The sequence below is a fragment of the Eurytemora carolleeae genome, unplaced genomic scaffold (genome assembly GCF_000591075.1).
Source record: "Eurytemora carolleeae unplaced genomic scaffold, Eaff_2.0 scaffold992, whole genome shotgun sequence".
NCBI lineage: Eukaryota > Metazoa > Arthropoda > Copepoda > Calanoida > Temoridae > Eurytemora > Eurytemora carolleeae.
Window position 1 is genome coordinate 117,845 of NW_019396881.1, and position 17,079 is coordinate 134,923.

Consider the following 17,079-nt stretch of genomic DNA (forward strand, 5'->3'; position numbering starts at 1 on the left):
CTGTTATAGAACAGTTCGCCATTTTGAAAATGGTTGAATAGATGCTGTAATGAAGAATTGTTGTAAATTAGGCTAACAGACCTCTTAATATTATTTTTTGTTTAGGATCGTATTGGCTCCTTAGCGTCTGCAAGCTCTCTCTCTTCTTCAACAAGAGTTAGTTTATCAGAGTTCCAATCCCCATACTTTCCTCCCTTCTCACAGAGCGATGTATTCGCATCCCTCCCAACCCTTACCTCACCCCTCCCCTCCTCATCCACCCTCACCCTTCAACCCTCAGATTTCCATGTGGTTAGTTCAACCCTACAAACCTTTCAACAGCGAGCATCAGGGATTCAAACCTCATCTCCGGTTATTCTGACAACCGTCTCCTCTCCAACATTCTCTTACGACTCCGTCCGACGAGAGCTGGCAAATAGGACGGAACTTATCTCCAGGACCTCGCTGGACTCACATCTAGTCTCCAGGTCTTCCTTGGACTCCCAGGACTCCATCACACATTCCCTGTCTAGCCCCGTACACCAGGAGGACCAGCATATGGAGGAAGAGTTTATCAGGTTCATTTCTGTATATTTTAAAAACCGATCTAACGGCCATTGATTGAATTAGTAAAAAAATGAACACTTACTTCAAACTTCTGTTTCTTTGCAACCTGTCTGTGTAAAAAAAAACTTGACATTTTAAACTATTTCTGGATATAGCAGCATTTATTGTTTGTACTATTTAAGGTCTCTACATCACGTCACAAAAATAAAAGGGTTCGAAACTAGAATATAAGGAAAGTAATGTATTAGCTAACTAGCATGATCCAGAGGTTTTCTTTATATTTATTTGAACTTTTTTTTTACTTTTGGGAACCAAACGACACCAATTTGGGAAATGCCATTTGGGTGTAAAGTTGGGAGGTGTTTAGCTTAAATTTTTTTTTCATGATTGTACTGTCGTCGTATATGTCGTTTATGCAATGAAGACGACTTTCGATTTCGATTTTTGTTTTATACCAAGCTTTCAAACAGCTTGGATACACTTAAACATGAAAAAAGAAAAGCTGTCCAGAAGCAGTCTCTCATTTTTGCTTTTAAACTTGCAAGTTGAGAAAAGCTTGCTAGAAATCAAAACTTGAATAGAAAAATCGTCTTCTTTATATTGATATAAACGCCGAGCATTGTACTGCATTAAAGTTGTGCAAAGATATATGAACAGGTTGGGACGGTTCTAATGAGGTGTTAAAAGAATGGGAAACTTTTATTCCCAATATTGGCGCGGGTTTATGGCATATTTATGGCTAGTAAAAGGTTTATACCCTCCACGAGATTTAACTTATTTATTCAAATCCGCGAGACCATGTTCATATATATGACGTGTACTGTTGTCTAGGGGTAGGGATATCAGCATGAAGGAGAATATGATGATGGCTGCTCTACCAAACGATATTTTTTGCTCAGTTCCAGGTCGTCTTTCTCTCCTCTCATCAACTTCGAAATATAAGGTAAGTTGTTAAATTGATGAAATCCTCGAAAGTTTTGAAAAATCCACTAAATTAATCTAAAACGTAATATTGAAAGGACTTGATTCAGATTTAAATCCAATGTTAGGAGTTTCAGAATTGTTTTAATAAACTTACAAAAAAAAAAAAAAAGAATTAAGCCTTTGCCACAAACTCTGATTTTCTAATCTCCATATCTTTCCAACATAAATATTTCAACTATGAATTCTGTTAGTTCAAATAATCTAAGTTGGAAATATCTAAGGTGTACAACATCAGGATGCTAAGATATAGGGATTAGAAAATTTTAGTTTTTGACAAAGACACAATTCATTTATTTTGATTTATCTGAAACGTAATGTTGAAAGGACTTAAATGGTTCAGATTCAAATCCAATGTTGGGAGATTTAGAATTCGAGTTTAATAATTTAAAATTATATATTTTTACTCTTTTTGCTGTTTTAATTCAATTTCTATAAAGATTACGGTCGCAGGTTTTTTTATATAATAAATAGATATGTCAATTAAGTTAGAGTTTTGAATGATTCTGTTCAAAATCTTATGAAATTAGGAAAGAAAACTGGTTTATAAACGAAAAAAAGCTTTGCTTAAAAATTCTTTCCAATAAAAATTCCTTGGAAACGAAATTAAACAATAAACAGTCGTGGAGAACGGTTTCAAATAATCATAAACAAATTATTAGGTTAACGCCCCAGCTTTTAAACATTTTAAAAAGTAAATAATGAACAAAAATTTTACTGAAATATTTTAAGGTTACAGTTGCTGAGGTACAACGTCGGCTCTCTCCCCCAGAATGTTTAAATGCGTCGCTGCTAGGTGGCGTTCTTAGAAGGTAAGATATTTTTCAATTTTAGATATTGAGCTTTTCCTTTATCGCTGCATTCATTTTCACTTGTATTCAATCCCTATCCTGTATTCCATATATATCTCCTGTATTCCATATATATCTTCTGTATTCCATGTAAAATCTCCTGTATTCCATATATATATCTCCTGTATTCCATATATATCTCCTGTATTCCATTCCTGTCTGCATTCCATCCCTATTCCTCCTACGCCTCCATTTTGCATATTTAAAACACCTAGTTTGCGTATTTCCTTCGCACGGTAGAAATTTCAGTTTTTCCCCTTATTTATTACCGACCTCTGGTTCCTCACGTTCTATCAATTCATTCATTTTACTTACCACATTATTCAACTTACACTCACTCTTCTATTCTAATTCTATCACTTCTCTTCCGATGTAGCTTTCATTGAACTGAGTTTGGCAGCCTAATTATTTTTAGTTTTTTTAACAAATATTTTAATTGACAATTATCTTAATGATCAATTCGTTATGACGGAGTCAGATCAATCAAATCTGAGAACTAAGATTTGGTTTGAAAATCTTAATCAATATTGAAAATCTCGACTAATATAGAATATACCAACGTCTTAAAACTTATCGGCGACGAAAATTATTCCATATGACAGTTTGAAATATTTGTTGATAATTTGATCAATTTCGGAGTTATCGGAGTGGTCGATATATCAGGGGCGTACGGGGGGGGGGCTCTTTTAATATTACATCTGCTTGCATTTCCCTTCCTCAGGCAATCTACATTCTACATTGCATTGCGTTGCACTCACTCAGTCCCAAACTAAAAGATTAAGAAAATAAATTAATCATATCTGACCATTTCCATATCAGGATAAATATTTATTTTAGGAGCCAGAAACTACTTTTTAAGTTACTTTGCAACAGCAATCAGGAACCACACATAAATGGTGGATTTGATTTTGAGAGAGATTTTCAGAGAGAACTGAGAGGGGCGACATGCCAAACCCCCCCCCTCATTAAAAAATTGAAGAGTAGAATATCAGAGTTATACAGTTTTTAAATCTCTTCTCCAGATTTTTGGAGAAATGCATGCATTTCCTGTCATTCCCAATTAGTCCAAACTCTATTTCAGTTAAATAGTTAAAAAGGTAAAAAAGATATCAATATTTTTTCAAAAAAGGGATTTCTTAGGGGGGGGGCAAATTTTGCCAAGGAGGGCACAACATTTTTTTGCGCGCAAAATGTGCCTCCCCTACATAAATGCTCTCGTACGCTCCTGGTTTATATAACTGTAAAAAGAACAGTATTGAGCTGTACAAAACGGGCCGGTGTTAAAAGAACGTGTTTAAAAAGATTGTCGAGTTGGATTTTTGCAAAGTAATTTTGCACCATTTATCTTGGAAGGAAGTGAAAGGACGAGGATGGATTATCATTGCTCCATGGACTGAAAGGATCCGAAGGAACCAAGTTTTAAACGTGTCTCATTTATCCCGAGTTTCTAAACCTTTCTCCGAACCCGGTGTTCCGTCCTAAACCCGGAGAACCCAACCAACACTAAACTATAATCCTGGAACATTTATCATCCACTCATAACAAACTGTTCAAGAGGACCAGTGTGGAAACTTATAAAGGAGGAGGGGTTGGCGGGGGGGGGGGATTAAAGATTTAGGTTCCCAGAACTCAGACGAGGGGGAGGGGGCAATGAATAAAATTATCCCAAGATTTATGTGATGTTCATTCGGTCCGTCGCAAATAAAAGTCTGATATCTTGGTGTAATTAAAATGGTTAAAAATGCGACATATCTAAAAGTTATGTGACTATTACCGGGTATCTTAGCTCCTATACTTGTAAATACTCTTAATGCACAATGCACATATGTCGTTGTTTGTCTTATCAGATGCGGCAGGGAGGGCGTAACAGAGGACATTGGGGAGGGGAGGAGGCGTAGATAGGAGGTTCTATTAGAGAGTAGGGGCGTAAATAGGAGGTGTGTAGGGGCGTAGAGAGGTTTTATTAGAGAGGAGGGGTTCACATGGGAGGTGTTATTAGAGAGTAGGGGTGTAAAAAGGAGGTGTTATTAGAGAGTAGGGGCATAGATAGGAAGTTTAAATAGAGAGGAGGGGTGTAGATAGGTGGTGTTTTAAATAGCTTAGAGGCGTAAATAGGGAGATGTAATAGGGATATGTCATTTACATTTACATTTATCATTGTATAATTTCCGACACTTATCTTCAAATTTATTTTTTAAAAGTACTTCACCAATCATTTTTTGTCGTGTCACTGTTCAATTTGTTAAATTTTCTTTTATTTAAAGTGAAATTTTCAAATTTGGGATTGTTGATAAATTTAAGAGGGTGCAGGAGGGGGGGGGGGGTGGGGGGGGACGATTTATTGTTATAATAGTGATTACAATATTCGGGATGGGAGGGAGGGGTTGGGGGGTTAAAGGGAAGGATTTGCTAGAGCCAATTAGACAAACGAAAGTAATAAATGCGGGGTAGTTTAGGGGGGCGGGGATTCGATGCCTGAAACTCAATTAAAATATTAGACATAAAACGTGGGGGGTTGGAGGACGGGAGTATTATTAGAAATTCCTGAATCTTGGCAGACTCGGTGTCAAACTATATGTTGGTATATCTATTTAAACACTTTCATACGTAAAAAGCGTCCATTTTATAAACGCTACTCTACTTTTATACTTTCTTGGATGATTCAGATGTTTTGCGTTTTTAATTTGATAGATTAAGATATTCACTCACAATTAGGAATGATTATAAATTTGATTAATTTTTGAATTATTTTCAAGTTTAAAATCCTTGCATGTTTTTCATGATGGAATAATTAGTTTCAGAAGCTAGAGTTTTAATACTTTGTAGGGATGAGGATCGTTTTTCGGTTCGTTTTCAATCGTTTTTTTTACTTTTTATGATAAATCGTTTTACTTTTTTATTGATTAAACAAATTTTTAACAATCTGTGCTTTATGAAAATTTATAGAGAATATAATTTTAAAATATGAATATCATCTCAAATTATTAAAAGGGAAAAACGTTACATGTCTAAAACCAAACAAAAAATGATACCCTCTTTAATTATGCTTTGCAAGCCTACCTACTGTACACAAGCATAAACTTTTTCGAGTAGTTTTTTTGTATCCTTGGGTCGGTTGACAAGTGACAAATTAAGTTTTGACCAATTCTGGAAATGTTAAATCCCACTCAATTCGCTACGAATCTAGATACAATCAAGGAAAAATGTTAATTAAAAATTCGTCCTTTATATATTTATGGTTTTATCTAGGGGAGGCGATCCACCTGGCCAGAGACTTCGGTTACGTGTGTGAGACAGAGTTCCCAGCCCGGCAGGTTGCGGAGTATCTGACAGGACGGAGTACGGATATTGCAGAGCAGTATCGGAGAAAAGAATTGTTGGTTGCAACCAAGTAAGAACTCTTTTTAAAACTCTCAAATTTCTTTCTCTTTTTTATTTTCTCTACTGCTACATCAAAATCAAAATATATATATTTTTTGCAATTTTAATGAAATATGCAATATTTTTGTTGTAATTTCAAGTGTGCAAAATGCTTGCAGAAACATCTGCAACAAATAGTAATCTTGGCTGTTTCTATTATATAGAAAACCCGTAAAACAAGATAAATTGATCTTATGAAGAAAGATATAATATTAGCACGAACCGTAATTAAATTGTAAATAGTTGATTTTAATCTTAAAGGGACAATATGCGTAATTTCAAGTAATCATTTTTGCAAAGATGGCAATTTCTGATTCACAATGGTACCTTTAAAAGTTTTTTCTGATAAAAGTATTTTTTCTTTTTTTGTTGCGCAAATATATGGAAATTATTAGAATTAAACCCTTTTATACCTTGAAAACTATCAGATAAAGGTTTCAAGGGTACCGTTGCGAATCGGGCTTTGCGATTTTTAAATGGAGGGTCTCTTAAAATTACGCTTACAGTCCCTTTAAATAGGCCAGGGGGTTCCTTATTATTCTACAATTTTTAAATGTTAAATTGTTTATTTTTGAATTCTGGATAATATCTGAAACGCTAGAATGATTCTTTAATAGTGTTTAAGCATCAAATGAAAAGATAATTGAAGGAGTTAATTTTAACTTAATTAGGGGTTAAGAATCATTTATTGTTTAAGTAATTTTTTTACTATATTCAACATTCATTATATATAATTAAAGTAAATTAGTTGGGAATAAATAGTAGTGGGTTTCATCATTTATTCATCCAATAGGTAATAAAAACTATAGTTTTAGTTCGTCATTTGATCGAACTTTTTGAATGTTACCATATCTAATTCTGTAAAACGAAATAAAATCGTACTGTATAGGTATATTCAGCATGTACAATAATTAAGTATAGTTCGGAACATTAAATAGATAGACATATATGTTATATATAGTCCGTGTGTGCGTATCGGTAGTCTGGGCTAATTTTGCGGATTAACTGCATCGATTTTCCCGGGTTTCTGCATTCAATGACTACAAACATTTCAAGATCTAAATTTTGATATTTAGAGTATAAAAGGCATTTTAATGGTTGTACCTAAACTTGATCCGAAGTTAGGTTGCAGGATTATATCTAGGACTTGATAACAATTTTTTGTTGGGTTTCGAGATTTCAATGTTTCTTTTCCTCCTCTTTTTATATATCTACCTCTTCCCATTCCTTTTATTTAGGGAGATAGATAGAATGGGATAGAGAGATAAAAAGTTTGACAGGTTGCATTTATCCTAAAATAAAATGCATTTTTAAATACAAGGATAAAATCTTATGCACATTTTTGCTTGATAGACCAGTAATAGGACTGCAAAAAAACTATAAACCTTTGGAGGAATGCCAGGGACTAGTCAATCAATCATTCATTCAATGAATTTGACTTAAGATGAATGAATTTCTGTATATATATAAGGATGAATGAATTTCTGTATAAGGATGAATGAATTTCTGTAGAAGGATGAATGAATTTCTGTAGAAGGATGAATTGATTCCTGCATAAGAAATGAATCAATTCCTGTATAAGGATGAATGAATCTGACTTAAGATTAATGAAGTCCTGTTTAAGGAAGGAAGAATTACTGTATGACGATGAATGAATTCCTTTATAAGAATTAATAAATTCCTGTATACGGATAAATGAATTCATGTAAAGAGATTAATGACATTTTAACGATAATTGAATGAAAGAAACTTTGATTTTAATAAGCGCTTCTAAAAGCCCGAAATAGATTTGTATTCTTTATCTTTTCTGACTGATGAATGAACACATATTTATAAAATGTTTTAGGTTGGTCACAAAGGAGTTGATGGATCTATTGAACCAGGATAGATCTCCTCTCTGCAACACCCGTCCTGCAATCATCCTAGATCCTAGTATACAGAGACATCTAACCCATTTCTCCATGATTACACACGGTTTCGGTTCTCCAGCTATAGTTGCTGCTCTTACGGCTATCCAGGTACGGTAAATCTGTCTTTAGTTATGTCTCGTCAACAGTTCTTAAATTTTTCTGTCATTTGATATTAAATGTAAATTTTTAAATGTAAGTTTTTGAAAGGGCATGTTCTTGGCCGAGCGCTGCAGCACGGGCGTGGGGGGGGGAGAGAGCCGTAGCTTTGATACGTTAAGGGCTGACCACTGCGGCTAAGAATTTAAGAATTTTCATCTAGGACCAAATTCCAAATGGAATTTTTCAAAAAAAAAAAATAATATCAAAAAAATATTTTGTTGCAGAATTACTTGAGTGAGAGTTTGAAATGTCTGGATAAGAGTATCCCTAACAGTTCTCTACCCCTCCACCACCACCTGGACTCTAAATCAAGTCTGGAGACAAAACTGCTCATCAATTCTCACCTCAACTCCCTTGACAAGAAATCATAAACTGCTTTGGGTCCAGGTCCAGCTCTAGGCCTGGTCCATGTCAAGCCTTAGGTCTAGGTGTAGTAGGGAAAAGTACTGTAAAGTGTACTGCAGTGCCCTAGATGAATGTAAACAAACTCAGTTGTATCTACTGTGAGGAATATAAACACTGCAGTACAGTTAAGAATGCCCTGAGCAAGGTTATAATTCAAGGAAAGTTATTTCAGAGGTGTACGCATCTTTTGTTCTGCAGTGTACTGTCTCTGGGCGGTAATGTAAACACAAGACGAATGTCGAAGCCTGACATTGGATCCATCTTTCACATAAAAAAAAAATCAATGAAATATTCTGGTCATAGGAAACTATTCTGTGAATTATCAATATTATAAAAACTTAATGCTTTTATACCTCCTAGGATACTAAACGAACACTGATGCATCCATTCTTGTTTACAAATTCCACCCAGAGAGAACTGTTTTTAATATGTACGTAACTGCAATTAGTTTTCCTTGCATTATAACCTTGTGTCCCTGAATTTTCGGAGAGACTCTCGGAGACCCTGATAGACCTTGAGAGTCCCTAAGAGTCCTGAAAGACCCTGAGAGTCCCTAATAGACCCTGAGAAGGGGTTTAGTTGTTTTTTGCAAGCTAGTCAATTATAAACTTTATACCTTTAGGGGTATAAAGTTTAAAGAAGGAACCTTAACACCGCAATTCATCGCTTTCCTGGCTCAAGATATATTATATTCAAATTGTACAATATTTTGTACTGTACTTGTTGTTTTTGCCTTACTTATTTATTACGCTCCTTTTTACTTGTACACCGCCATGTACAGAGATTACGATGGAATAATCATAATTTGCATATTGTCATGTTGTAACTAAATTTTATGTTTTAAGTAAATCTTTTTTATTGAATTGTTAAATTTTAACCCTGATATAATCTTCTGTTGATGTTATTAAGTAGAATCTCAAATTTAGCCAAGTACAAAATTTTCTCCTTGGATTGCATTTTAGCGACATATTTATATGTATAATTGTTACTTATTTTTCCTCATTCAGTTTAATGCTTTCTGTACATACACATTTTTGCTTTTAACTTCTTAAGAATTTTTTTCCACCTGCTGAAAGCTCGGTATATCCGACTTAAACCAAGCCTGAAAAATGCTCAATTGTAAATAATCTCTTGTGACCGCGTTATAATCAAAATATTATAAATATAGTTCAATAAAATAAAACAATAAAATAAAACAATAAAATATATGTCGACAGAGAAGTTAGGTTGTAATAATAAGATATGAAATAAGAAATTAGATTAAGCAACTATTGAACTCGTTTTATCAGATACAAATAAGTCCACTAATTCCCCAATATGCATATTATATCATTATTATATCTTAATTATATTGTTCAAATTTTGCTGAAAGGGAACAAGATATTGGATTTGTCTAGAAATGTTGTTAGAAAAGAGGGTAAAATCTACAAACTCCTAGCTTATTAATATCATGAACGGAAATAAATTTTATTTTGAAAATCCTTACTAACTTCATTATGCTCCGTCCTATTATTTTAACTCCGTGGCCTAATTTCTTACTGCACTGTCCTATTTGAGCTATCTTCATGACCTAATTTCCTAATATTCTAGCTCCGAGTTCTAAATTCCAACTGTTCCTTCCTAATTTTCTAGTACTACGAAAAACTTCCTATTGACCCGACCAACTATTCTACCTCTGTGAAGAAACTTCCTCCTGCTCCGTCTTCTAACTTCCTACTATTCTCTCCTACTACTCTAGCTCTTTTGAAATTTAAATTATAGCTATAGCTCCGTGTTCTTACTTCCCCGTGCTCCATCCTATTAGTCTAGCTCCATGATCTTACTTCCCCTTGCTACGTCCTATCATTTTAGCTCTATGTTCTTTCTTCCCCCCCGCTCCGTTCTATTATTCTAACTTCATGTTCTTACTTCCTACTACTCTGTCCTATTATTCTAGCCCCATGTTCTAACTTCCTACTACTCCATCCTATTATTCTAGCTCCATGTCCTAACCTCCCCCTACTCCCGTTTTTTTATTCTAACTCCATGTTTAAACTTCCAGCTTCTCCATACCACTTTTCTGGCTAAACGAACTAACTTCCCCCTACTCCGTCCTTTTATAGCTCCATGTTCAAGCTCCATACTGCTCCGTCCTATTATTCTAGCTCAGTGTCCTAACTACCTACGGCTTCGTCCTATTATTCGAGTTCTATATGTTCTAACTTCCCCCTGCTCTTCTTATTATTCTAGCTCCATGTTCTTACTTCCGCTTGCTCCGTCCTATTATTCTAGCTCCAAGTCATAACCTCTCCCTGCTCCGTCCCATTATTCTAGCTCCATGTCATAACCTCCCTCTGCTTCGTCCTATTATTCTAGCGCCATGCTCAAACTTCCCCCTGCTGCGTCCTAATATTCTATCTCCATATTCTAACCTCCCACTGCTTCTTCCTATTATTCTAGCTCCATATTCTAACTTCCCCCTGCTTCGTCCTATTATTCTAGCTCCATGCTGTAACTTCCACCTGTACCGTCCCATTATTCTAGCTCCATGTTCTAACCTCCCCCCGCCTCGTCCTATAATTCTAGCTCCATGTTCTAACCTCTCCTGCTCCTTCCTATTATTCTAACTTTATGTTCTAACCTGCTCCTTCCTATAATTCTAACTCTATGTTCTAACCTCCCTCTGCTTCGTCCTATTATTCTAACTCCATGTTCTAACTTCCCCCTGCCCAGTCCTATTATTCTATCTCCATGTCCTAACTTCCCCCTGCGCTGTCCTGATTAGTTTACTCCGCCTGTATGATGTTCCACACTCTAACTAATAATCGTAATAACTCTTGAATTCGTTGTGTTTCATGCTGACTATATATCCGCCCTCTTCCTACAAGAACATGTATTTAAGATTGAACTCAAGCTAATATCATATTTTTCTCTTCAATAATTTTATGCAGGCAAACTTTGAATGTAGGGTTGAGTAGATTTACTCCGGGTAATAAGGGTTCTTCGTATAGTACAGGGTGTCCCAATAAACATGGGAATTCAGTGACGAATTCGATATCGTCTTTTTAAAAAATTCTTTGATTTAGTATAGTGATACCTACTGAGAAAGCTATAATCCATAAGATTTTCGTCTGCTATGTTTACAATTTGTTTGTTTATGTTTTGACTGCATACGGTTGTACTTAGTAAAACAAGAAAATTACAGTATACAAACAGAGTAAACTTGTCCGTCTTCACTGTTCATCTTGCGGAGACATTATAGACACATCTTTACAGCCATTTACCGTTTTCATAAAATAAACTCTAGCAGACATAATAATATATGGCTGTTGAAATCAGGTATCACAATGCTAATGTATAACAAAGACGATATCGAATTCGTCACTGAATTCCCATGTTTTTTGGGACACCCTGTATTTACATCCCAGGGTTTGATATTAATAGAATCCTCCGAGTGCTGCATTATATCACCAGTCATAAGATTCACCCCTTGAAGTGTAAACAGGGAAGGACTTAAAGTTTAGTTCCGGGTACCAAGGATATCACAGAGAAGGATATATTTACTCCGGGTACCTAGGACATCACAGAGTAGATTATATTTACTCCGGGTGCCAAGGACATCACAGAGAAGGATATATTCACTCCGGGTACCTAGTACATCACAGAGTAGATTATATTTACTCCGAGTACCTAGGACATCACAGAGTAGATTATATTTACTCCGGGTACCTAGGACATCACAGAGTAGATTATATTTACTCCGGGTACCTAGGACATCACAGAGTAGATTATATTTACTCCGGGTCCCTAGGACATCACAGAGTAGATTATATTTACTCCGGGTCCCTAGGACATCACAGAGTAAATTATATTTACTCCGGGTACCTAGGACATCACAGAGTAGGTAATATTTATTTTGGGTAGACAGGAATTAACAGAGAAGGTTAAATTTACACCGGGTACCCAGGACAGAACAGAGTGGGTTATGTTTACTCCGGGTACCAAGGAAATTAAAGAGAAGGATATATTTACTCCGGGTACCAAGGAAATCAAAGAGAAGGATATATTTACTCCAGCTACCAAGGACATCACAGAGAAGGATGTATTTACTCCGGGTACCAAGGACATCTAAGGAACGAAATATTTACTCCAATTACTAGAGAACATTTGAAACTAATAGCTCGGATGGATTTACTCCGGGTACATTTAAAACCATTAAGTCGACCGGTCTGACTCCTGGTACAGTTGAAACTAGGAGGTCAAACGAGCGTACATTATGTCGGATTTTATTGTAATTGGTTTTAGTGAATCTCAGATCCCTTCAATATGAAAAATAAAGTCTGTAAGATTTGTAAAAAAAATTGTTAATAAAAAACCTTGATACACTGAAGCTCATCGTGTTTTGTTGGAGGGGGGGGGGGTGTTTTGGACCACTATATATACTTTTCTCAATATATATACAGGCAATAAACTGAATCCGTGTTTATTTGATAATCTTCTTATAGGCCGGACCCGACATCAAACAACACCATGTTTGGGATTGAACAATTTACAGAACAGGCAGATATATATTTATATATAGACGTGATAAGCATTATATTATGTGTGGAGATATACACTGTACAAGGAGAAGGGGGTTTCTGATTATACGTCCTTGTGTTCTCTAGATATCTGTCCTCGTGCTCTATTGTAATCCGTCCTTGTGCTCTCTAGTTCTTAATCCTCGTGGTCTCTAGTTCTCTGGTTATCTGTTCTCTAGTTCTCCAGTTATCCGTCCTCTCGTTCTTCAGATATCCGTCCTCGTGCTCTTTAGTTTCCTAGTTATCCCTCCTCGTGGTCTCCAGTTCTCTAGTTATCCGTCTTCAAGTTCTTTAGTTATCAGTCCTCTACAGTTCTCTAGCTATCCATCCTTTAGTTCTCTAGTCATCCATCCTTTAGTTCTCTAGTTCTCTATTTATCCGTCCTCGTTATCTTTAGTTATTCGTCCTCTAGTTCTCTAGTTATCCTTTCTCTAGTTCTCTATTTATCCGTCCTCGTTCACTTTAGTTATTCGTCCTCTAGTTCTCTAGTTATCCGTCCTCGTGCTCACTAATTATCCGCCCAAAAGTTCTCTAGTTATTCGTCCTCTAGTTCACTAGTTATCCTTTCTCTAGTTCTTTTGTAATCCCTCCTGTTCTCTTGTTATCCATCCTGTACTCTTGTTATCCAGCCTGTGCTCTAGTTATCCTTCCTGCTTTCTAGTTATCCTTCCTGTTCAAAAGTTATCCTTCCCAAATAGATTCTAGTACTTGATAATCTATTTGATCCTTCCTGTTCACTGGTTATCCTTTCTTTTCTCTATTTAACCGTCCTGTTCACTAGTTATCCTTTCTTTTCTCTATTTAACCGTCCTGTTCACTAGTTATACTTCCTGTTCTCTAGTTATACTTTCTGTTCTCTAGTTATACTTCCTGCTTTCTTGTTATCCTTCCTGTTCTATAGTTGATTGGTTATGAATTTTAAAAACAAGTAGAACTAACTAAAACTAAATGCCCACCATTGGGTCTAGATTTGAATCAAAAATTAACATATAAAGGAAATATATATTTTTGAAAAAAAATAAACTTTTATTTTAAACTCTCTTCTTTGATAGAATTAAATTTTTTTCTTTCAGGAACATAAATGCTTTGTTGGTTTGTTCACCGAGTTCTTGAATAGTTCTCTTATTTGAAGAATGGAAAGTCCTTTCGTCTCCGGTATTACGGTTGCATAGAGACCACAATCTAAAAAACATACCCCGGAGAACATCCAGAAGGTTCCATGAGGATGTAAAACCATCAATAGGATTGGAAATATCAGGGTAAATATCAGTAATCTGCACTCTTAGAGAGATATCACAATTAAAAATAATCTACTCTCTGATAAAAAAAAACATATTTATCTCTGGCCAAGGTTTAAAGGGAACCCTTGTGCCTTGGACATGCCACTCTAGTGATAACAAAGGTATGATTCTTAATGTTGTTACCTGAACCATAGCTCAGGGTGTAAAGAACTATTGATAACAAAGGTATGACTCTTAATCCAGTGAACTGATAATTAACAGACTGACAATAAACAGAGAATCCTAACAATCCCATAGATATTCCCATAAAACCAGCACTAAAATATATCTTATGTAATGTATTTCATTTAGCAAAGTATACACATAAGGTGTCCGATAAGGTGTCTGTATTTTTGGATGTCCGATAATAACTTAGTTTCCAGGTAAAGCTGGGTTTCCAAACTAATACACACACACACATATATACATACATACATATATATAGTTATCCTACCTGTTCTCTAGTTATCCTTCCTGTCTAGTTATACTTTCTGTTCACTAGTTATCCTTCCTGTCTAGTAATACTTCCTGTTCACTAGTTATCCTTCCTGTCTAGTTATACTTCCTGTTCACTAGTTATCCTTACTGTCTAGTTATACTTCCTGTTCACTTGTTATCCTTCCTGTCTAGTTATACTTCCTGTTCACTAGTTATCCTTCCTGTCTAATTATACTTCCTGTTCTATAGTTATCCTTCCTCTCTAGTAATACTTCCTGTTTATAAATACATATATTTATTATACTATACAGCAATAATCAGTAAATCAGTAAATCAGTAAATCAGTAAATAAACAACTTAAACACAATATTTTTAATAATATTTTATTATTTTATAATTATTTTATATATACGAGTATGTCGGCCAAGTAGAAACCCCTAGTAAAATGTAACTTAAATATAAAAATGCAAAGTATAATAAGGCAGTGGGGCACGGAATTAAAACCTCAGGAAGCCCGACGTGCACGGGCAAGGAACTGATGGACAAGAGAAACCATGGCACGGGTAACGCTTGGTTCTTCTGCTAAAACATAATCAATATAATTAAGAAAAAACTACCTTATTATTGCCAATTTTACTCTGGGAAGTTTATGTACTAGAAATATTGCCAAAATCCCTCCTAAAAGATCATGCTTAAAACTTATAGAAACTGTCGTTGTAATTTTCTGAGACCTTTCAGTTTAGAAAGAGACATGTCAGATTCACATTTATTTTATCAATAATGTCTAAGATATCGTTTTTTTCTAGTTTTAAGAGTTTCTATTTCTCTGACAATTTCTGGAGCAGAGATGCGAAATCACAATTGAAAATAATAAACGTAAAAAGAGAAGACGTGAATCGAATATGGTATACTGAAAAGAAAAGGTCACTCAAAATAATGTATTTAGTCTGGCAATTAAAAAAATTTCCTTTTGAACATAGAAACCTTAAACAAGTTTCTAGTGGTCTCCTCGGACAGTTATAAACACATAATGACACTTTAAAAAAAGTTTCCACACTGTAAAATTTGAGATTGTATATTTTATTCAATATTTCGGAATCGCGCGATCACAACAATAATATTGGATAAATTTTACCTAAATTTTGAATAATTTTGTTTACCAATTCGAATCCAATAGGACAATAATATTCCTATTTATTGAATATTTAATTCAAAACTTTGGAATAAAATACGTAAATAATCACGCGTTGACAATGCGAGTGATTTTTATACAAAGTAATAAATAATGATATACAATTTTAAACAGTTTTTTAGAATAAAATATTCAATTTTATTTATTTTTTTTATTTTCTTTATCATTATAGTTTTCTTAAATTCAAAAATAATGAATGTTTGATTCAAAATCCTTGAATTTTTTATCCCAACCCCTATAGTATATAATTATTAAATAAGATTGAATATATATGTATTTGGTTTAGTAATTCCTTTCTAAATGTTACAGTATTTTTGAATTTAAAAAAAATCTATTTTTGGGAAATTTAAATACAATAAACATGAATATTATTTACAAAAATATTGATTCGAATATAAAAAAGATCCAACTTTGCTCGCTTAATTTTACAGTGCATCATTACTACGCATACTTATATTTTTCCTTTAGAAGCACGAGTATTTAAAAAGATTATAAAGTCATAATAGCCCTGGTCTTTCTGAGCGCACCAATACATTCTGGAGACCTCATTATTAGCATCTTAAGAAATTAAACAATTGCAAAAAGTGATTTAAAATAAATTAAAGATTCAATTTACAGCCTATGATGGCTCATGTTAAATATTATTTTTTTATCAGCTTCACTGATTGATCAGCTATTTTAACAAAGTTTTTTCATGCGATGCGATATCTAATTCATACTTATCAAACAAAGCTTTTACAGCTAACTTGTTATAAATCAGGAATTGCCATCTTTGCAGAGAAGGTCGCTTGAAATTACGCTTTCAGTCCCTATAGAGTATTAAGTCATTGCCTCAAACTCTGATTTCCTAATTTCGTTATCTTTGCAACCCAATGTCGTATTCCATGCATTTTTCAACCTATAAATTCTTTTAAATCGAATAATCTATGTTTGATAAATACGACGATTGTAGATAAAATTTACGATCGAATATTGTCATCTTAAAAAATAATAATAATAGTTAAACAATAATAATAATAATAGTTTGATTTTAAAATATTGGTTGTTACAGACATTCCCGATCCTTCAGCGCAATATAGTAAAATTTAATAATGTAGGATACTAACATATGTTTCCTCTACTTTTATCATGATGTAATGTATTTTCCTACTTAATCAATAATCATCTATTTTATTTGAGATATAATGTTGTGCAATAATTGACCTGCAATTTATTGTTTATTTATGTGTCCCAAATAATAATAAAAATAAATAATTCCAAAACTTTTAGAGGATTTCTAATCCGGCCTGAAAGGAACTGTCTAGCATAGAAAATATTCCCGATTCACAACGGTACCCT

At 34.4% G+C, this 17,079-nt stretch overlaps 1 protein-coding gene across 1 annotated transcript in view; it reads left to right on the forward strand.

The window, feature by feature from the left end:
- LOC111709690 (transcription factor AP-2-epsilon) overlaps positions 1-8,448 on the forward strand; it is a 36,985-nt gene extending 28,537 nt beyond the window's left edge. The window contains exons 4-10 of the mRNA XM_023483557.1: positions 106-557; positions 1,378-1,489; positions 2,260-2,339; positions 3,216-3,274; positions 5,628-5,769; positions 7,645-7,816; positions 8,092-8,448. Coding sequence (XP_023339325.1) covers positions 106-557; positions 1,378-1,489; positions 2,260-2,339; positions 3,216-3,274; positions 5,628-5,769; positions 7,645-7,816; positions 8,092-8,238 — 1,164 coding nt within the window. The 3' untranslated portion in view covers positions 8,239-8,448. The remainder of the gene's footprint in view (positions 1-105; positions 558-1,377; positions 1,490-2,259; positions 2,340-3,215; positions 3,275-5,627; positions 5,770-7,644; positions 7,817-8,091) is intronic.
- The last annotated feature ends 8,631 nt before the right edge of the window (positions 8,449-17,079 follow it).